The sequence below is a fragment of the Pristiophorus japonicus genome, chromosome 10 (assembly GCF_044704955.1).
Source record: "Pristiophorus japonicus isolate sPriJap1 chromosome 10, sPriJap1.hap1, whole genome shotgun sequence".
Classification (NCBI taxonomy): Eukaryota; Metazoa; Chordata; class Chondrichthyes; family Pristiophoridae; genus Pristiophorus; species Pristiophorus japonicus.
Window position 1 is genome coordinate 152,846,105 of NC_091986.1, and position 17,527 is coordinate 152,863,631.

At 42.8% G+C, this 17,527-nt stretch overlaps 1 protein-coding gene across 2 annotated transcripts in view; it reads right to left on the bottom strand.

Annotated features, from left to right (window-relative positions):
• Positions 1-17,527, bottom strand: part of cpap (centrosome assembly and centriole elongation protein) — an 84,975-nt gene that overhangs the window by 25,253 nt on the left and 42,195 nt on the right. For both annotated transcript variants that reach the window (XM_070892182.1, XM_070892183.1), the window contains exons 11-13: positions 14,799-15,038; positions 12,526-12,633; positions 2,299-2,362 (exon numbers count right to left, since the gene is read on the bottom strand). In XM_070892182.1, coding sequence (XP_070748283.1) covers positions 2,299-2,362; positions 12,526-12,633; positions 14,799-15,038 — 412 coding nt within the window. The remainder of the gene's footprint in view (positions 1-2,298; positions 2,363-12,525; positions 12,634-14,798; positions 15,039-17,527) is intronic.

Below are 17,527 nucleotides of genomic sequence, written 5' to 3' on the forward strand. Positions count from 1 at the left end.
TACCTGTAGAAACTCTTACTTTTTTAAATTTCTTGCTAGTTTACTTTCATAATCTATTTTCCCCCCTCTTATTTTTTTAGTCGTTCTTTGCTGGTTTTTAAAAGTTTCCCAATCCTCTGGCCTCCCATTAACCTTGGCCAGTTTGTATGCCATTGTTTTCAATTTAATACCCTCCTTTATTTCCTTAGTTAGCCACAGATGATTATCCCTTCTCAAAGTCTTTCCTTCTCATTGGAATATATTTTTGTTGAGAGTTATGAAATATCTCCTTAAATGTCTGTCACTGCTCATCAACCTATCTTGTATTTATAGCCCCGAGTTTTGGATTCTCTCACAAGTGGAAACATTCTCGCCAACCCATTCATAATTTTAAAGACCTCAATCAGGTCATGTCCAAGTCTTCTCTTTTCCACAGGAAAAAAACCTAACCTATTCAATCTTTCCCGATAGCTGTAATCTCAGTCTGGTACCACCTTTGCAAAATTTTTTGCACTTTCTCCAGTGCTTCGATATCGTAGAGACCAGAACTGTGCACCAGGGTCCTATACAAGTTTAACATAACTTCACTACTTTTGGATTCTATACCCCTAGAAATAAACTCCAGTGCTTGGTTAGCATTTTTAGTTGCTTTGCTGACCTGCAATACTACTTTTAATCATTTGTTCACCTGTAGCCCTAGATCTCGTTCATCTACTCCATCTAGATGTAGGTGATGTTGCTATTTTTCCTACTAAAGTGCATCACTTTACATTTATCCAAGATAAAGTTAATTTGCCACTTAACTGCCCAGTTTGCAAGTTTTCTAACGTCTTCTTGTATTATGTGGCATTCTTCCTCAGTGTTAGCTATACCCGTCTTGTTGGACTTAAGTACTGAACGAGAAAACAGACCTGTAATCACTGTAAAAATTAGATTCCCTTTTCTCCTTTCGCTACTTCTTGTCAGTTTATTTGGGGTAGTTGAAATCTCCCATGATTATTATTCTATGTCTGCTGCTCACCTTGTAGATTTGTCTACATGTTTCTTCCTCCAATTCACTTCCAATATTTAGTGGACAATAATAAACCCCCATTAGGGTGATGGATCCTTTCTTATTAACTCAATTCATATGGATTCTGTATCTATTTTACTGCCAGTTACAACTTTTTATTCTACTACCATTGTTACCTTTAACTATTACAGCTACTCCACCTCCCCTCCATCTCTTTCCCTCCTAAATTATGTTATATCCTGCAATATTTAGTTGCCAATCCTGTTCTCTATGTAGCCACGTTTCTGTCATCCTCACTGTATCCGGATCCTCTCCACAAATTATTGCCTCCAGTTCATCCATTTCGTTTTGACTACTACGTACTTTGCTGTACCAACAGTATAAATTGTTTTTATTATTCCTCTTTTTTTAGTAGTTATTTTACCTTTATGTTCTATGACTTCATCAGATCTCTGGCCATTAGTATTATCCTTATTCCTTCGTCTCTAGACTTGACTATTCCAACGCATTCCTGGCTGGCCTCCCACATTCTACCCTTCATAAACTAGAGATGATCCAAAACTCGGCTGCCCGTGTTCTAACTCGTACTAAGTCCCATTCACCCATTAACCCTGTGCTTGCATTGGTTTCCGGTTAAGCAATGCCTCGATTTCAAAATTCTCATCCTTATTTTCAAATCCCTCCATGGCCTCACCCCTCCCCATCTCTAATCTCCTCCAGTTCCACAACCCTGAGATGGCTACACTCCTTTAATTCAGCTCTCCTGAGCATCCCAGATTGTAATCGCTTAACCATTGGTGGCCATGCCTGCTGTTGCCTAGGCCCCAAGCTCTGGAACTCTCTGCCCAAACCTCTCCGCCTCTTTCCTCCATCCTTAAAACATACCTCTTTGACCAAGCTTTTGGACACCTGTGCTAATTTCTACTTATGCAACTCCGTGTCAAATTTTTATCACATAATACACCTGTGAAGCGCCTTGGGACGTTTCACTATATTAAAGGCGCTATATAAATACAAGTTGTTGTTTAGGGAAATATCCATTATCCTCACTAATTAACAATTGCAGTTAGAAAGAATTAAACGTTGTTATTTCTACATTATTGACTATTGTATATGACATGCCTATCTATACACAGCAAACACCTGGAAGCATAGCATTCGGAACTTGTATATTACAATATTAATCTCATACATTATAAAATAGATTTAAAAGTACTATGATGTGCTGTAGCACAACAAACAATTTTGTTGACGTGGCTTTTACATACATACACACACTAATTATATAATCAACAAATTCTTCATACCTTCTTTCCAGCTATTTCTGGTCACTGCAGGAGCAGAGGATTTTACAACATCTCTTGGAGAAGTCTGCAACAATAAATACTATATCTTTACTCCCAAATTAAATGGCCAACGACCGATACAGTAAAATGGTTAAAATTAAATATTAAAAAGGTTACCAGGAGTAATTCTAGGATGGGCTCACACTTCATCTCTGTAGTATCACACAACATCTCTAGATTGGACTAATTTTTACTCACTGCCATCAAGCCAAGGTACCAAAATGAGGAGCGTAGAAGAGCATGGCACAAGCAGCACCAGGCATACCTAAAAATAAGGTGTCAACCTGGGGAAGCTGCAACTCAGAACTAGATGCATGCTAAACAGCAAAAGCAGCATGCTATAGACAGAGATAAGCAATCCCACAACGAACGGATCAGATCAAAGCTCTGCAGTTTTGTCACATCCAATCGTGAATGGTGGTGGATAATTAAACTCCATAAACACCCCCATCCTCAATGATGGCAGAGCTCAGCACGCAAGTACAAAAGACAAGACTGAAGCGTTTGCAACCATCTTCAGTCAGAAGTGCTGAGTGGATGATCCATCCTGTCTGTTGTGCTGAAGACTTGTGCTCCAGAACTAGCCGTGCCTCTAGCCATGCTGTTACAGTATAGCTACAACACCGACTTCTCCTTTTGGCTAAGATCATGCGTAACTGACCTGACAGGGGAGTAACCATGACCCCAAAGTGGTTCTCCCTGGATCAGGAAGGTGGTTCTCCTATGCTTTTTGGAAATAGGAGGTGGGTGGGGTGGATTGACCCATCCACCTCCATGGCACGAACCTGGTATTGCAGTACTTCCAGGAACGGTGCAGTGGCTCTAGGCCTTTTGGCTAAGAGCATTGGCGCAGAGTGATCCTTGATGTGTGCAAGGTGACCTCTGCCGTTTGTGATTTGACAAAGAATTGGAAAGATTGGCAACAAATTTTTTTTTTTTTTTTTTTAAATAGCTACAACACCGACATCTCCCAGACCGTGTGGAAAACTGCCTAGGGTATGTCCTTTCCACAAAACGGACAAATCCAATCCAGCCAATTACCGCCACTGCAGCCAACTCTCAATCATCAAAGTGAAGGAAGGCGTTGTCGACAGTACTAATCAAGTGGCACTTACCAATAACCTGTACGATTAGTTCTTCAGCACTATAGCCAGGAAGTTATCGGGGCCCAAAGCCGTAGCTCTATCAATTGCACTCAGCCATTTCTTGATCTCATGTGGCGTGAAGCAAATTGGCTAAAGCCTAGCACCTGTGATGGTGAGGACCTCAAGGAGGCCTAAAAGTATCCACTCAGCATCTCTGGCTGAAGATAGTTACAAGAGCTTCCGCCTTGTCATTTGCACTCATGTACTGGGCTTCGTCATCACTGGGGATGGGGATGTTCATGGCGCCTCTTCCAGTTAGTTGCTTAATTGTTCACCCCTATTCATGACTGGATGTGGCAGGGTAGAACACTCTTGGCAGTACGAGTGCCAAGTGTCTCTCCCCCAACTATGTTACAAACCTTAATCTGTCAGTGTAAAAAAAAAAAGGGCACTGTAAAAACTTAGTTCCCCCAAAAAATCAGGTGCAAATCTTTGGAGGGTGGGGGAGGGGCAGGGAGGCCAAAATCCTGTCGAGACACCCAGGTGTTCATGAATCCCAGTTAGTCAGCCAGTATGCCTGGTCTCACCAAGCATACCAGCGCTAACTATATGCTAGGTCCAGAAGGTGACCCAGGGCTTGAGAACCTTGACATTCAGAGTCTACGCCTCTTTACTTTGATGGGCTTGCAGGAGACAGGAGGAGGAGTTCCTACCCTACAAGTCCATTCCTAAAACTTGGTCACTAGGACAGGACTTGACATAACCAGGTTCTAGCCTAGCTTTAGGAAGTCTTCCATAATAGCTGTTTTCAGTGACAGCAAGAACAAAATGTTAATTAAACTAATTTTATCCCGATGCAAGATGCTGCCATTTAAATAAATCTATTACCCACATTTAGCAAGTAAAGGATGACCACCTGAAACACTTTGATTGGGATTTTCCTTACCTCAGCGGGTCCGCGGCGGGCAATGTTGGTAGTGGGTCGTGGCCCTGCTGCTGGCTCCATCCCACTTTGGGAAATGAATTTACATTGATCAGGCTTGTTAAGCCCACCCATCACATTCCCTGGCCCAATTAGAGGAAGCATGTCTGGTGACATCATTCATGACACGTCATCAGTCAGTTTCCTTAAAAGGGACCATGCCAATTTTATTTTGACATGTGTGTTGTCAGTGTTCTACAGCATTGAAGTGCTGCAATCACTTCACAGAGCTGCACCCAGGTTCTCCCATGACTCTCTCCGTATGCTTATGGAGCGAGTCAGAGCACGCAGGGAGGTCCTCGTCCCTTTCCTTGGGCAGAGGAGACCCCCCCCCAGGAGAACATAGGTGGATGAGACCTTCCCAGGAGAACAAAACAGCCTGGTTGCACATTGCACAAGCAGGATGTGGTCAGGAGGACCTGGGTGCAGATCACAAAACGTTAGTACAAAGCAACACTCAACCTCATCCTGCTGTGCCTCTCATCACATCCCCATCACTCTGCCTTGCCTTCTCTACCCCTGCATCCTTATTCACACCAACTTACCTTGCACATCAACTCATCCCTCTCTATCTACATTATCACATCCCCATCTAACTAGCCACCCCTTATCCTGGTGCAATTATACCAACTAACACCACACAAGGGTAGCCACTTGGGTGTCTTATCCAATGTTCATGTAACGTTTCTGTTAATGTGCTGTCAAACACTGAAACCTTTATTTTCAACACTTTGCGTTCTCAGATTTATGGGCACCTTTGGAAGTGGCTTAGTGAATTGTAGTGAATTGAGTGAATGTAGACATAACAGTACCCCCACAATGGTGAGTATAAAAGGAATGGTTGGACATTAGAGGGATGCTTTATGGTTGTGGTGTGGAGTGGTGACAACCTGGCACATCATGTGGCAGCCACAGTGTACAGCGTCAAGTGAAGTAATTCTGACCATGGTGAGGCCATCCCTGGCAGTAATATGCTCTGGTGTGGATACCCTCTGTCCTGTGCAGCATCAGGAAATTGCGGAAAAGGTTGGTGGTGCTGGTTGATTGTGGTTGGATTCTACGGACCAAGGCGAGACAGTATAAAGGCACCCATGTTGATGGAATAGGTGGCAGGTGAAGTACAGATGACAGAAATATCAATGATGAGAGAGATCTTCCAATAAGGTAAAAGTAGATGGAGAGTGGAAATCCTGCAGAATCTGTGCTGGAAATGGGCTGAGAAACAGCCTGTGGCTGAGGAAAGTGATGATCTGTCAGGTGGGAGCTTTTATTGTATATTTGAAGTTGTCAAGTAATCAGCTGGAGCAATGGCCATTCAACTCCCGCCTCAGGTTCCGAGCAGTATGGACCCCATGGGCGAGCAGTTAAAGTTAAAAGGTAAGGTTAAAAGCATTATTAAGGGTTGGTCAACAACGCAATAATTGGTTTAATGGGGTCGCCCGCCTCTGCGGGTCGGGTCGGATCGAAGATCACACAGATGCCTGTGGGAAAGGCGCGTTGCAGTGGGTTGACAGCGGGATCCTAACCTGCTGTCAAAAAAAAAATCCAATTTCCCATCCGACCCACCACCGATCCCTGGGAAAATTCCGGGCTCTGTTTCCAGCAGTATTAAAGTATTCTTAAACAGAAGTTCCTACTACAATATCCTCAGCCACAACAAAAAACACACAGCAGTGTGTGATGCATGTGTTCATTTTAAATTACAAGCAGATTTCTGATGAAGTTGCTCATGGAAAGTCAGATGATGTTTTAAAAGAAAATAAATGATTGCATTTCCTGAGTGCCTTTCACAGCCAATGACACATACTTTTGAAGTGTAGGAAACGCGGCATCCAATTGCACACAGCTCCCACAAACAGCAATGTGATAATGACCATATAATCTGTTTTTGTTGTGTTGATTGAGAAATAATTATTGGCCTCGACAATTTTATAAGGACAGGATCATTATAGAAACATAAATAGGTGGAGTCAGCCATTCGGCCCTTTGAGCCTGAACCACCATTCAATATCATGGCTGATCATGCAACTTCAGTATCCCATTCCTGCTTTCTCTCCATACCCCTTTAGCCATAAGGGCCACATTTAACTCCCTTTTGAAAATATCTAACAGACTGGCCTCAACAACTTGCTGTGGTCGAGAATTACACAGGTTCACAATTCTCTGAGTGAAGAAGTTTCTCCTCATCTCGGTCCTAAATGACTTACTCCTTATCCTTAGACTGTGACCCCGGTTCTGAACTTCCCCAATATCGGGAACATTCTTCCTGAATCTAACCTGTCCAATTCAGACAGAATTTTATATGTTTATGAGATCCCTTCTCATCCTTCTAAACTCCAGTGAATATGAGCAGAGTCGATCCAGTCTTTCTTCATATGTCAGTCCTGCCATCCCGGGAACCAGTCTGGTGAACCTTCGCTGCACTCCTTTAATAGCAAGAATGTCCTTCCTCAGATTAGGAGACCAAAACTGTACACAATATTCAAAGTGTGGCCTCACCAAGGCCCTGTACAACTGCAGTAAGACCTCCCTGCTCCTATACCCAAATTCTCACGGCATGAAGGCCAACATGCCATTTGTCTTCTTCACCGCCTGCTGTACCTGCATGCCAACTTTCAATGTCTGATATACCATGACACTCGGGTCTCATTGCACCTCCCCCTTTCCTAATCTGTCACCATTCAGATAATATTCTGCCTTCCTGTTTTTGTCACCAAAATGGATAACCTCACATTTATCGACATTATAACTGCATCTGCCATGTATTTGCCCACTCACCTAACCTGTCCAAGTCACCCTGCAGCCTCTTAGCATCCTTCTCACAGCTCACACTGCCACACAGCTTAGTGTCATCTGCAAACTTGGAGATATTACATTCAATTCCTTCGTCTAAATCATTAATGTATATTGTAAATAGCTGGGAACCTTGCAGTACCCCACTAGTCACTGCCTGCCATTCTGAAAAAGGACCAGTTTATTCCTACTCTTTGCTTCCTGTCTGCCAACCAGTTCTCTATCCACGTCAATACATTATCCCCAATATCATGTGCTTTAATTTTGCACACTAATCTCTTGTGTGGGACCTTGTCAAAAGCCTTTTGAAAGTCCAAATACACCACATCCACTGGTTCTCCCTTGTCCACTCTACTAGTTACATCCTCAAAAAATTCTAGAAGATTTGTCAAGCATGATTTCCCTTTCATAAATCCATGCCGACTTGGACCGATCCTGTCACTGCTTTCCAAATGCGCTTCTATTACATCTTTAATAACTGATTCCAACATTTTCCCCACTACCGATGTCAGGCTAACCGGTCTATAATTCCCTGTTTTCTCTCTTCCTCTTTTTTAAAAAAAGTGGGGTTACATTAGCTACCCTCCAATCCATAGAAACTGATCCAAAGTCTACAGAATGTTGGAAAATGACCACCAATGCATCCACTATTTCTAGGGCCACTTCCTTAAGTACTCTGGGATGCAGACTATTAGGCCCTGGGGATTTATCGGCCTTCAATCCCATCAATTTCAATTTCCCTAACACAATTTGCTGACTAAAGGATTTCCTTCAGTTCTTCCTCCTCGCTAGACCATCGGTCCCCTAGTATTTTCGGGAGGTTATTCGTGTCTTTTAGTGAAGACAGAACCAAATTATTTGTTCAATTGGTCTGCCATTTCTTTGTTCCCCATTATAAATTCACCTGATTCTGACTGCAAGGGACCTACATTTGTCTTCACTAATCTTTTTCTCTTCACATATCAATAGAAGCTTTTGCAGTCAGTTTTTATGTTCCCAGCAAGTTTACTCTCATACTCTATTTTCCACCTCCGAATTAAACTCTTTGTCCTCCTCTGCTGAATTCTAAATTTCTCCAAGTCCTCAGGTTTGCTGCTTTTTCTGGCCAATTTATATGCCTTTTCCTTGGATTTAACACTATCCCTAATTTCCCTTGTTAGCCACAGTTGAGCCACCTTCCCAGTTTTATTTTTACGCCAGACAGGGATGTACAATTGAAGTTCATCCATGTGATCTTTAAATGTCTGCCATTATACCATTTAACACCTACATTATATGCAGGTCAAGATGGTATGTGACTTAGAATTGAACTTGGAGGGGAGTGTTCCGACACACTGCTGCTCTTGACCTCTACCATCTAGACTCAACTTCTACACCATCCAGATTTGGATATAGGAACATGAGTAGGCTATTTAGCCCCTCGGGTCTGTTCCGCCATTCAATTAGATCAAAGTTGATTTGTATCTCAATTCCATTTACCCACCTTTGCTCCATATCCCTGGTATAATTCTGGTGAATCTGCATTATATCCTCTCCAAGGTAAACATATCCTGCCTGATGTTCGTTACCCAAAACTGAACGCAACATTCTAGATGGGGTCTGACAATGCCTCTGTCCAACTGAAGCATCTCTTCCTCACTTTTGTATTCAAACCCCCTTGAGATAAAGGCCAACATTCCATTAGCCTTTTTGATTAGTTTTTGGATGGGAACCTATGCAGGGAAACAAGAGGGAGACAGAGGCAAAAGATAGAAAGGAGAATAGTAAAAGTGGAGGACAGAGAATCCCAAGGCAAAAAACAAAAAGGGCCACATTACAGCAAAATTCTAAAGGGGCAAGGTGTGTTAAAAAGACAAGCCTGAAGGCTGTGCCTCAATGCGAGGAGTATTCAGAATAAGGTGGACAAATTAAATGCGCAGATAGCAGTTAATGGATACAATGTAATTGGCATCACAGAGACATGGCTCCAGGGTGACCAAGGCTGGAACTCAACATCCAGGGGTATTCAACATTTAGGAAGGATAGACAGAGAGGAAAAGGAGGCAGGGTGGCATTGCTGGTTAAAGAGGAAATTAATGCAATAGTAAGGAAAGACTTTGGCTTGGATGATGTGGAATTGGTATGGGTGGAGCTGCGGAATACCAAAGGGCAGAAAACGCTGGTGGGAGTTGTGTACAGGCCACCAAACAGTAGTAGTGAGGTTGGGGACAGCATCAAACAAGAAATAAGGGATGTGTGCAATAAAGGTACAGCAGTTATCATGGGCGACTTTAATTTACATATAGATTGGGCTAACCAAACTGGCAGCAATACGGTGGAGGATGATTTCCTGGAGTGTAATAGAGATGGTTTTCTTGACCAATAGGTCGAGGAACCAACTAGAGAGCTGGCCATCCTAGACTGGGTGATGTGTGATGAGAAGGGACTAATTAGCAATCCTGTTGTGCGAGGCCCCTTGGGGAAGAATGACCATAATATGGTAGAATTCTTTATTAAGATGGAGTGTGACACAGTTAATTCAGAAACTAGGGTCCTAAATTTAAGGAAAGGTAACTTCGACGGCATAGTATAGACTGGCAAATGTTACTTAAAGGGTTGACGGTGGATAGGCAATGGCAAACATTTATAGATCACATGGATGAACTTCAACAGTTGTACATCCCTGTCTGGAGTAAAAATAAAACAGGGAAGATGGCTCAACCGTGGCTAACAAGGGAAATTAAGGATAGTGTTAGATCCAAGGAAGAGGCATATAAATTGGTCAGAAAAAGCAGCAAACCTGAGGACTGGGAGAAATTTAAAATTCAGCAGAGGGGGACAAAGGATTTAATTAGGAGGAGGAAAATAGAGTACGAGATGAAGCTTGCCGGGAACATAAAAACTGACTATAAAAGCTTCTATAGATATGTGAAGAGAAAAAGGTTAGTGAAGACGAACGTAGGTCCCTTGCAGTCAGACTCAGGTGAATTAATAATGGGGAACAAAGAAATGGCAGACCAATTGAACCAAATACTTTGGTTCTGTCTTCACGAAGGAAGACACAAATGACCTTCCGGATGTACTAGGGGACCGGGGGTCGAGTGAGAAGGAGGAACTGACAGATATCCTTATTAGGCAGGAAATTGTGTTAGGGAAATTGATGGGATTGAAGGCCGATAAATCCCCGGGGCCCGATTGTCTGCATCCCAGCGTACTTAAGGAGGTGGCCCTAGAAATAGTAGATGCATTGGTGATCATTTTCCAACAGTCTATCGACTCTGGATCAGTTCCTATGGAACTGGAGGGTAGCAAATGTAACACCACTTTTTAAAAAAAAGAGGTAGAGAGAAAACAGGTAATTATAGACAGGTTAGTCTGACATCAGTAGTGGGGAAAATGTTGGAGTCAATTATTAAGGATGAAATAGCAGCACATTTGGAGATCAGTGACAGGATTAGTCCAAGTCAGCATGGATTTGTGAAAGGGAAATCATGCTCGACAAATCTTCTGAATTTTTTGAGGATGTAACTAGTAGAGTGGACAATGGGGAACCAGTGGATGTGATGTATTTGGACTTTCAAAAAGGCATTTGACAAGGTCCCACGTCAGAGATTGGTGTGCAAAATCGAAGCACATGGTATTGGGGGTAATGTACTGGCGTGTATAGAGAATTGGTTGACAGACAGGAAGCAGAGAGTCGGGATAAACGAGTCCTTTTCGGAATGGGAGGCAGTGACTTGTGGAGTGCCATAGGGCTCAGTGCTGGGACTCCAGCTCTTTACATTATACATTAATGATTTAGATGAAGAAATTGAGCGTAATATCTCCAAGTTTGCAGATGACACTAAACTGGGTGGTGGTGTGAGCTGTGAGGAGGATGCTAAAAGGCTGTAGGGTGATTTGGACAGGTTGGGTGAGTGGGCAAATGCATGGCAGATGCAGTATAATGTGGATAAATGTGAGGTTATCTACTTTGGTGGCAGAAACACGAGGACAGAGTATTATCTGAATGGTGGCAGATTAGGAAAAGGGGAGGTGCAACGAGACCTGGGTGTCATGGTTCATCAGTCATTGAAAGTTGGCATGCAGGTGCAGCAGGCGGTGAAGATGGCAAATGGCATGTTGGCCTTCATAGCGAGGGGATTTGAGTATTGGAGCAGGAAGGTCTTATTGCAATTGTACAGGGCCTTGGTGAGGCCTCACCTGGAATAGTGTGTTCAGTCAGTTTTGGTCTCCTAATCGGAGGAAGGATGTTCTTGCTATTGAGGGAGTGCAGCGAAGGTTCACCAGACTGATTCCAGGGATGGCTGGACTGACATATGAGGAGAGACTGGATCAACTGGGCCTTTATACACTGGAGTTTAGAAGGATGAGAGGGAATCTCATAGAAACGTCTAAGATTCTGACAGGATGAGACAGGTTAGATGCGGGAAGAATGTTCCCGATGTTGGGGAAGTCCAGAACCAGGGGACACAGGGGACCAGGGGACACAGTCTTAGAATAAGGGGTAGGCCATTTAGGACTGAGATGAGGAGAAACTTCTTCACTCAGAGAGTTGTTAACCTGTGGAATTCCCTACCGCAGAGAGTTGTTGATGCCAGTTCATTGGATATATTCAAGAGGGAGTTAGATATAGCCCTTACGGCTAAAGGGATCAAGGAGTATGGAGAGAAAGCGGGAAAGGAGTACGGAGGTGAATAATCAGCCATGATCATATTGAATGGTGGTGCAGGCTCAAAGGGCCGAATGGCCTACTCCTGCACCTATTTTCTATGTTACCTAAGCACTAGCTTTTAGTCACTTTTGTACATGGACATATTTTTTTAAATCCCTCTGCTCCTAGTCTCTCACTATTAAGAAAATATTCCAATGTGTCTTTCTCGTATGCAAAAAGGATGACCTCACACTTTGCTACATTGTACTCCAGCTGCCACGGTTATGCCCACTCACTTGGTCAGTCTATTACCCTTTGTAATTTCCTGTTTTCATCTGCACAATTTACTGTGGCGCCTAACAAGTGTCATCTGCAAACTTGGATATACAACATTCCAATACTTCATCCAAGTCATTGATATATATTGAAAAACTGATGTCCAGTACAGATCCCTGGGGAACACTACTTGTGACATCCTGATGATTAGAGAACGTTCACCTTATCCCTACTCTTGGTCTATGTCTTTCTGTTCCTTCTTTGTTCTTGGATCAACCCTTAAATTCCACACCCAACAACATCGTGAGAGCTCACCATCACTTTCTCAGTGCAATTAGGGATGGGCAATAAATGTGGCCTTGCTAGCAGCTCCAATATCCACATAACAAATAAAAATATTATAGTTGGATGCTTTTTACCTGTTCAGTTCTGCAAGGGTTTCTCTTTCCTGATGCGTGTGTAGCTCTGCCTTTGTCTGTCTGTCTGCTTAAAGACTCAATTTCTGTTTTCCTTATCTCAGATGAAACCTATTGCAAATAAAGTTATTAAATCAGGATGCATGTTCCCCATCAAAAAAACTACAGGTATGCTATTGATTCCACAATAATCAGTGAATAGAAAATGCGAATATTTATGCAGTTACAAAAATTCTCGCTCCATTTGGCACAATAAAACTGCGGAAGAAATTGTGAACTATATTTCACATACATTCTAAAACATTAGCTGCTCTCCAATGACATTGTGCAATAGGTAGACTGGGGTCTGGAACATGATTGTGATATTTAGCTCCTAACTAGAATGCTTGTCCCATTTAGGCTATTGTTCATGTACTCCCTGTGGGCAAATGGGCAAAATAGACATTTCTTGAAATTAATTGGAGATTCATTATGGAGGAAAATTCCTGTGGATTAGCTGCTACTTATATGAGCAATGGTCCCTGTAATGCTTTTCAATGCTAAAACCGGGCATGCGCGGTATTTTGAATGGCCCGCGCAGCCCTCCCCCCAAAAAAAAATTGCGGGAACATTGCTTATGAGAGGCATGATTATTAAGGTTAGGAAAAAAGGAAACAACTGGCTTTGTCACTTAAAAATAAATAAATAAAATAAATAATGGCCCAGAATTTGCAGTCAGCAGTGAAACAAAGGCTCTGGCCCCCCCAAAAAAATTGCCCACAGGGATCATGAGAAGTTTGTATTTTTCAGCTCGAAAGTGATTTCAGTCCAGTGTACTGGGGAATTCCTAATGCGATTTACTGTGACATCAATTAGCTGTGATCACAATCACATTGCAGAATCCTCAGACTCAAGAACCAGGAAATGAGAACCTCATTTTAAAAAATGTTAGAGCTAAACAAAGATTGGGGCTCACACATGGGTATAAAAGGTAGAACCTGAAATATCAGGAATAGATTTTCTTTTTTTAAATAGTATCATATATATATATATATATATATTTTTTTTTAAAGTTCCTTAAACCAGGAATTTCTTCGAGGGAGGGGGGAAACACAGCATTTTAAAAAGGCTTTGCATCAATAATAAAGATTGCGAGTGTAGAAAGTAGAATCTGTAAGTTAATTGTAAGAGTCACTGCAGATTTCCTACATTTACACCCAGGTTGGAGCTGTTCACTCGTTAATTTGTTTGAAGCTACTTGCTGCGGCCGTTAAAAAAGTGGAAGTCAAGCCCGGGAGTTTACAATCTGCTAATTAAAGATGAGAAAGAAATTTGAAGACAATTATAATAAATTTGACTGATTAAGAGTACCAAGAAGAGTGATTCAAAATTATGATACAAGCATTACAGGGCTGAGCACAGCGAAAGACTCATTATATTATATTAATGAATTTTGTGACTTTGCTCACAATGAGTTGAGGATGCCTCATTTGAGGCTGTTTTATTTTGTCTGTGTATATTTACCCTTCATTTCTATATTGTTTATTCCACATTAATTACTATTCAAAATGGCTAACTGTATTGTCCTCAGAACTTTGAAGTTTTAATATAGGATATCCTATGGAATCTATGAAAATTATCAATTTTAGGAACTCCTATTTGGATTGGGTATCCTTTAAGTCACTTGTATGTTACAAAAACTGTCAAGTAGGGAAATGTATACCACTGGCAATTGGCTTTGCAGTACCATTTTATGTTATTTCATGTAACTATATGTTTTAATCAAAAACAAAAGTTAATAGAGATGCTCGTCCACACTGGAGAATTACTGCATCTTCTTCCAAGTATAATGATGTGAAGTGAGGAGATGTAGATGATTTTTATTTGGCTTGTGAAGGAAAGCTGCATCTAAGTATTCTGCCCATTCTACAATGGCATTTTCAACGTCAGGTCAAAATAAATCTGGATCATGTGATTTTACTCTACCACTCTCCTGGACGACATCAATACTGACAAGATAATAGTTTTGAACATTCACAAAATGAAATATAAACCCGCAATGAATTTAAAAATCGGTTTTAATGCCAATATCTTTAGCAACTAGAAATCAATAAACACTGATAATTTGCAGAATACTAATTCTGTTCACCATTGATCACCTCATGATCACTCTCCCTATCCTTTACAGGATAAACAGCTCATGATTTCAAATGGACATTCTCCGTTTTGAAAAAAATGTGCGTAGTATCACTACTGACTAAATAATTATTCAACATGTGAAAGAATTATAGGCTTACTACTAATTCTGTTTTCTTTAGTTGTGGAGATGAGGTCTCAATTTTCTTCTCAATTGCTGCTTCAGCTTTCTTCCAGGTTTCCAACCGAAGTCTTTCCATTATCTTAACCTCATCTCTAAGCTCTAGGTTTTCCGTAGTCAGTACATCAATCTGGTTTCGAAATCTTGTGTGGGTACTTGACCATCTTAATTCCTTTCGTTTAATTTCTTCTTGCAAGTCTACAATCTGCTGTTTCAGCAACTACCAGAAAGATAAATAGAATTCCAAAATCATACATGAAAAACTGGGCATGATTATTATCGCTAAAATATTACACAGAATTATATATTGAGTATATACAGCACAGAAACAGGCCATTTTGGCCCAAGCCGGCGTTTATGCTCCACTTGACCCTCCTACCATCCTTCCTCATCTAACTATCAGCATAACCCTCTATTCCCTTCTCCCTCGGATGCTTATCTAACTTCGCCTTAAATGCATCTATACTACTCCCTGTGGCAGTGAGTTCCACATTCTCAGGGTAAAGAAGCTTCTTCTGCATTCCCTATTTGATTTCTTGGTGAAATTATGTAATATAATTGCATTTCGTAATAAATATAATTTGTCTATTATTATTTTTATACGCTATCCCAGTCTCAAATCACTGCTTGGACTTTGGTTGCCTGTTTTAAGTACTCCAAGGCTGAATGTTTGGAATGACAAGATTTGGAACCACATTGGCAGAATAACAGTTTCCCTTAGCCAAAAAAGGGAACATTCCTTTGACCTTGAAAATTACATGTTGAATACTTTACTTAAATGGGGCCTGCCTGACACTTGCACTAATGGCACAATCTTTATACAGCTAGTTTATCACAAAGGTAAAGTCTTAAGCATTTATCCACAACCTGACCGCCACTACTTTCAGCTTCCTTGCGTAGATGTCATAGGAGGAGCCTGACAGTACTGACCATTCAAAGTGTTCATCACTCTTTGCATGAGAAGTGCTTCCTCTCATTAGCCCTAAAATTCCCTTTCACCAGTTTTAACCAGTAACCTGGCATACGCAGAATTAGGATGAGTTTAACCGTAGCTACCTTGTTTAATATATTATATAGTTTAATATGATGCAGTCATTAGAGAACTTGAAATGTATGAAGAGGCTTCCAGCAAATTAAAATTTTGAAGATCTCAAGAGGAATACAGATGCATCTGTATAGAGGGCGTCGCTGAGGCGCGAGTCCGGGGTCGGCGAGAGGCCTATAAAGGCCGCGAGATCAGCAGTCGGGAGGTGCGTCGCTGAGGCGTGAGTCCGGGGTCGGGGACAGGCCCATAAAGGCCGTGAGATCAGCAGTCGGGAGGTGCGTCGCTGAGGCGGAGTCCGGGGTCGGCGACAGGCCCATAAAGGCCGCGAGATCAGCAGTCGGGAGGTGCATCGCTGAGGCGTGAGTCCGGGTTCGGCGACAGGCCGATAAAGGCCGCGAGATCAGCAGTCGGGAGGTGCATCGCTGAGGAGAGTCCGGGGTCGGCGAGAGGCCTATAAAGGCTGCGAGATCAGCAGTCGGGAGGTGCGTCGCTGAGGCATGAGACCGGGGTCGGCGACAGGCCCATAAAGACCGCGAGATCAGCAGTCGGGAGGTGCGTCGCTGAGGCGTGAGTCCGGGGTCGGCGACAGGCCGATAAAGGCCGCGAGATCAGCAGTCGGGAGGTGCGTCGCTGAGGTGTGAGACCGGGGTCGGCGAGAGGCCTATAAAGGCCCAGCTTATGCAGCTACAGGGAGAAGGCAAAAAAGTAGAAAGAAACAGAAAGGTGACGTCACAGCCAAGGGGGTAAGTGATCGGCTGGTGATTGGTGAGTAGATTTTTTTTTCTCTTCTATAACAGTGAGTAAACTTTAGCATTGTTGCTGCCAATTTAAGTGTATCCAAGGGTCAAGTCATGGCAGGAGAGCTCAGTCACGTGATATGCTCCTCCTGTACCATGTGGGAACTTAGGGACACTTCCGGTGCCCCTGACGACGACGTGTGCGGGAAGTGTACCCGCCTCCAGCTCCTGACGGTCCGCGTTGCGGAATTGGAGCTTAGGGTGGATTCACTCTGGAGCATCCACGATGCTGAGAATGATGTGAGTAGCACGTGTAGCGAGTTGGTGTTACCGCAGGTAAAGGGTCCACAGCTAGATAGGGAATGAAATATCAGCAGGAAGAGCAATGCAAGGAAGGTAGTGCAGGGGTCCCCTGCGGTCATCCCCCTGCAAAACAGATACACCGCTTTGAGTACTGTTGAGGGGGATGACTCATCAGGGGAGGGCAGCAGCAGCCAAGTTCATGGCACCGTGGCTGGCTCTGCTGCACAGGAGGGCAGGAAAGAGTGGGAGAGCGATAGTGATAGGGGATTCAATTGTAAGGGGAATAGATAGGCGTTTCTGCGGCCGCAACCGAGACTCCAGGATGGTATGTTGCCTCCCTGGTGCAAGGATCAAGGATGTCTCAGAGTGGGTGCAGGACATTCTGAAAAGGGAGGGTGACCAGCCAGTTGTCATGGTGCACATTGGTACCAACGATATAGGTTAAAAAAAAGGGATGAGGTCCTACGAGTTGAATTTAAGGAGCTAGGAGCTAAATTAAAACATAGGACCTCAAAAGTAGTAATCTCAGGATTGCTACCAGTGCCACGTGCTAGTCAGAGTAGGAATCGCAGGATAGCTCAGATGAATACGTGGCTTGAGCAGTGGTGCAGCAGGGAGGGATTC